Here is a 3,624-nt window from a genome sequence, read left to right as displayed (position 1 = left end):
CTGTCTTCAGTAAGGTTTGTGTGAGTGGCACCATTCACCGAATGTGATGAGCGATCTCATCAGGGACTTGCATGCATTTACCTCACATCTTTACTCTTCCTCACACCTGCATTACTCTNGCATCCTCAGCCACCAGTTCTCTTCATTTCCTACATAGCTCTCATTCTATATCTGTGCCTTAGGTTTTGTTTGATTCTGANCTGGTCTGGAACTTTTGATCCTTTTGCCTTTGTCTCCTAGGGGCTTGCGTTATAGCTGTCCTTTCCCACAGTGTCTCATAACTTTAGAAAAAAATCTACATAAGGGGAAACATGGGATGCTTGTCTTTTTCAGCCTATTATATTTCCATAGGAAGCTGTTTAACTCGACAAAGAGCCAATTCAGTACTTTTCAAAAGAGAATAATGCATGGTAAGGATGAATGCATAAGAAAAAAGCTACTTGGGCTGACATAGTACTCACTCATCAAATCTCTGAAGGTTGTCTTATCATGTGTCATTAGGTTGTCCATGATTGCTCTCCAGCTGAAAGACACAGGATTATCTTATACAATTAAGNTTCTACTCTTATTAAGGCCTTCTACTTTTGCTAGACAGTGACTGATTGAGCAAACTGTAAGGCTTGGAAGTGAAGANAGGACTACTTACTGACTAACACAGGAAGCATCCATCTGAAAGAAGCTGGGATCCATAAAAAGGTCAAAGGCTTCTTTTTTCCAGGCTCTCCTTGTATACTGATACCCACTAAGACTACTGAGCAGCTGGACACAGGCTCGGTAACTAGGGGCATTATGTGCACTGTACAGAAAAAAAATACACTAAACCATATAATATTTCACTTCAGTCATGATCTTGAGTTTATATGTCTTCATATTTACCTCAGATACTAACATGGAAACAAGAAACAGAAGTCACCATAAGAAAAGTGAGACACGAAAAGATGTAACCATTATATATAAGTCAAGGTAAGAATAATATATTGTAATTGAGACCAACAATAGCAATAAGGGTACAGACTTTCTAACAGANTGTGATTTAGCTGAAATCTACTGGAATCATATGGTACCTGTGATTTCGGAGGTAGGGTACAACATAATGCATAATGTTTACAAGTAAAGGNATAACACGCTCCTTTTCATCGCTGTAGAAAACCATATCCAGAAGATGAGCCAATACCTACAAAACAGAAAAAACAAGTTCATCTACATGCTGAAACTGGAGCTGAGGAGGGCATTGATTCTCAACTTGGAAGGAAACCAAAAATACTTACAGAAAGGAAAATCTACACTGAGACAGAGAAGTATAGAGACATTCAGGACTCTTCTATATGAGTAAAAACTGACCTTACAAGTCAAACTTCAGCATTCTCTTTCCCAGATGAAGTTAGAAAGAAGCTTAAGAAAACCTAGAAGTTATGGGCTCTTCATATCCCAGTTCAGTCAATCAAAAGCTATACACTGTCAGTCATGCTTCCTACCCTGTGTAAAGACCCAGCATCCACAACTGGAAGGGGTAAAATGTGACATTATGGCCATATAATGCTAAAACCAAACCATGCCAAACTACAAGAATGGACATAAAACCATTGCAAACTGACTGTACATGCTTTATAGTTAGTTANCCACCAGATACGAAGCACTTTTATTTCTTAAAATATAAACTTAAAAAATGAGGGGTAGGGAGATAAGACATAGCTTATCTTGAGCCAAATCTTAATGACTCACAGCCAGAAACATGGATCCTGGATGTCCTGAATTGCAAAGGTTCTTTGTAGGCATTTTCAGGAACGTTTATAGTTATATCAAAAAAGGCATAAATCAAGGTTAATTATCACGTACTTTGCTGGGGGAAAGTAGGTAATAGGTTACACAGCAAAGTGTAGAAAACTCTGTCCCCACATTCTCCTTNATTAGTTTCAATGTATCTGGTTTTATGTGGAGGTCCTTGATCCACTTGGACTTCACCTTTGTACCAGGAGATAAGACTGGATTGATTTGCATTCTTCTACATGCTGACCTACAGTTGAATCAGCATCATTTGTTGAAAATGCTGTCCTTTTTCCACAGTCAATAGGACAAAACGGCAACCAACACATTGGAAAAAGATCTTTACCAATCTTCCATCTGTAAGAGGGCTAATATCCAATATATACAAAGAACTCAAGAACTTAGACTCCCGAGAATCAAAAATAACCCTATTAAAAAAATGAGATACAGAGCTAAACAAAGAATTTTCAACAGAGGAATATTGATCAAATGGCTGGGAAGCACCTAAAGAAATGTTCAACATCCTTAGTCATCAGGGAAATGCAAATCAAAACAACCTTGAGATTCTACCTCACACCAGTCAGAATGGCTAAAAATCAAAAACTCAGGGGACAGCAGATGCCGGTGAGGATGTGGAGAAAGAGGAACACTCCTCCATTGTTGGTTGGGTTGCTAGCTGGTATAAGCACTCTGGAGATCAGTCTGGCAGTTCCTCAGAAAATTGGACATAGTTCTACTGAGGACCCACTAATACCACTCCTGGGCATATACCCAGAAGATGTTCCAACATATAATAAGGACATATGCTCCACTATGTTCATCGCAGCTTTATTTATAATAACCAGGAACTGGAAAGAACCCAGATGTCCCTCAACAGAGGAATGGATACAGAAAATGTGGTACATTTACACAATGGAGTACTACTCAGCTATTAAAAGCAACAAATTCATGAAATTCTTAGACAAATGGATGGAACTAGAAAATATCACCCTGAGTGAGGTAACCCAATCCTGAAAGAACACAAGTGGTATGCACTCACTGATAAGTGGATATTAGCCCAAAAGCTCAGGATACCCAAGATACAATTTACAGACCATGTGAAGCTCAAGAAGGAGGAAGACCAAAGTGTGAGTGCTTTGGTCCTTAGAAGAGGAACAAAATACTCATGGAAGCAAATACGGACACAAAGAAAAGGCCATCCAGAGACTGCCCCACCTGGGGATCCATCCCATATACAGTCACCAGATGCAGACACTATTGTGGATGCCAACAAGAGCTTGCTGACAGGCTTAAACTTAACCAAAGAGATCAAGGACCTCCACAGCAAAACCTCTCAAGCATTGACAAAAGGAATCCTATGGGACATTAGAAAACAGAAAGACCTGCTGTGTTCATGGATTAACAGTGTTCATACTGTGAAAACTGTCACAACACTCAAAGCAATCTGCAGATTAAATGCAATCTCTATCACAATAGCCATGTCATTCTTCAGAGAAACAAACAAAAAATAGTAAGAATATTGAGCAAAAGGAGCAGAGCTGATTTCAAACAGTATTACAGACCCACAGTAACAAATCCAGTATGGTAAAGGCATAAGAACTGACCAATGGGCTAGAAGAGAAAACTGAGAAATAAGCCCAGATGTCTACAGCAGTCTGATTTTTGAAAAGGGCNCCAAAAGCTGAAGAAAAGGACATTTTTTATTTAAAAAGTACAANTGGGGAAATTCCTTACCTACACATGAGATTCACAGAAGACTAATACCTAAAATGCTAAAACTACTAGAAGAAAATATAAGGCATAAGCTTCAAGATCTAGACATGGTGACTGCTTTCTGAACAGAACTTCAATTAGCTGCAA

The 3,624-nt window shown here is 38.9% G+C and overlaps 1 protein-coding gene across 1 annotated transcript in view; it reads right to left on the bottom strand.

Moving 5' to 3' along the window:
• Positions 1-3,624, bottom strand: part of Dop1a (DOP1 leucine zipper like protein A) — a 72,207-nt gene that overhangs the window by 12,771 nt on the left and 55,812 nt on the right. The window contains exons 28-30 of the mRNA XM_021171895.2: positions 1,065-1,174; positions 647-796; positions 462-523 (exon numbers count right to left, since the gene is read on the bottom strand). Of these exons, the coding sequence (XP_021027554.1) occupies positions 462-523; positions 647-796; positions 1,065-1,174 (322 nt within the window). The remainder of the gene's footprint in view (positions 1-461; positions 524-646; positions 797-1,064; positions 1,175-3,624) is intronic.

The sequence above is a fragment of the Mus caroli genome, chromosome 9 (genome assembly GCF_900094665.2).
Source record: "Mus caroli chromosome 9, CAROLI_EIJ_v1.1, whole genome shotgun sequence".
NCBI classification, from domain to species: Eukaryota; Metazoa; Chordata; class Mammalia; order Rodentia; family Muridae; genus Mus; species Mus caroli.
Note: the sequence above shows the minus strand (reverse complement) of the source record. Positions and strands in the feature narration are given on the sequence as shown.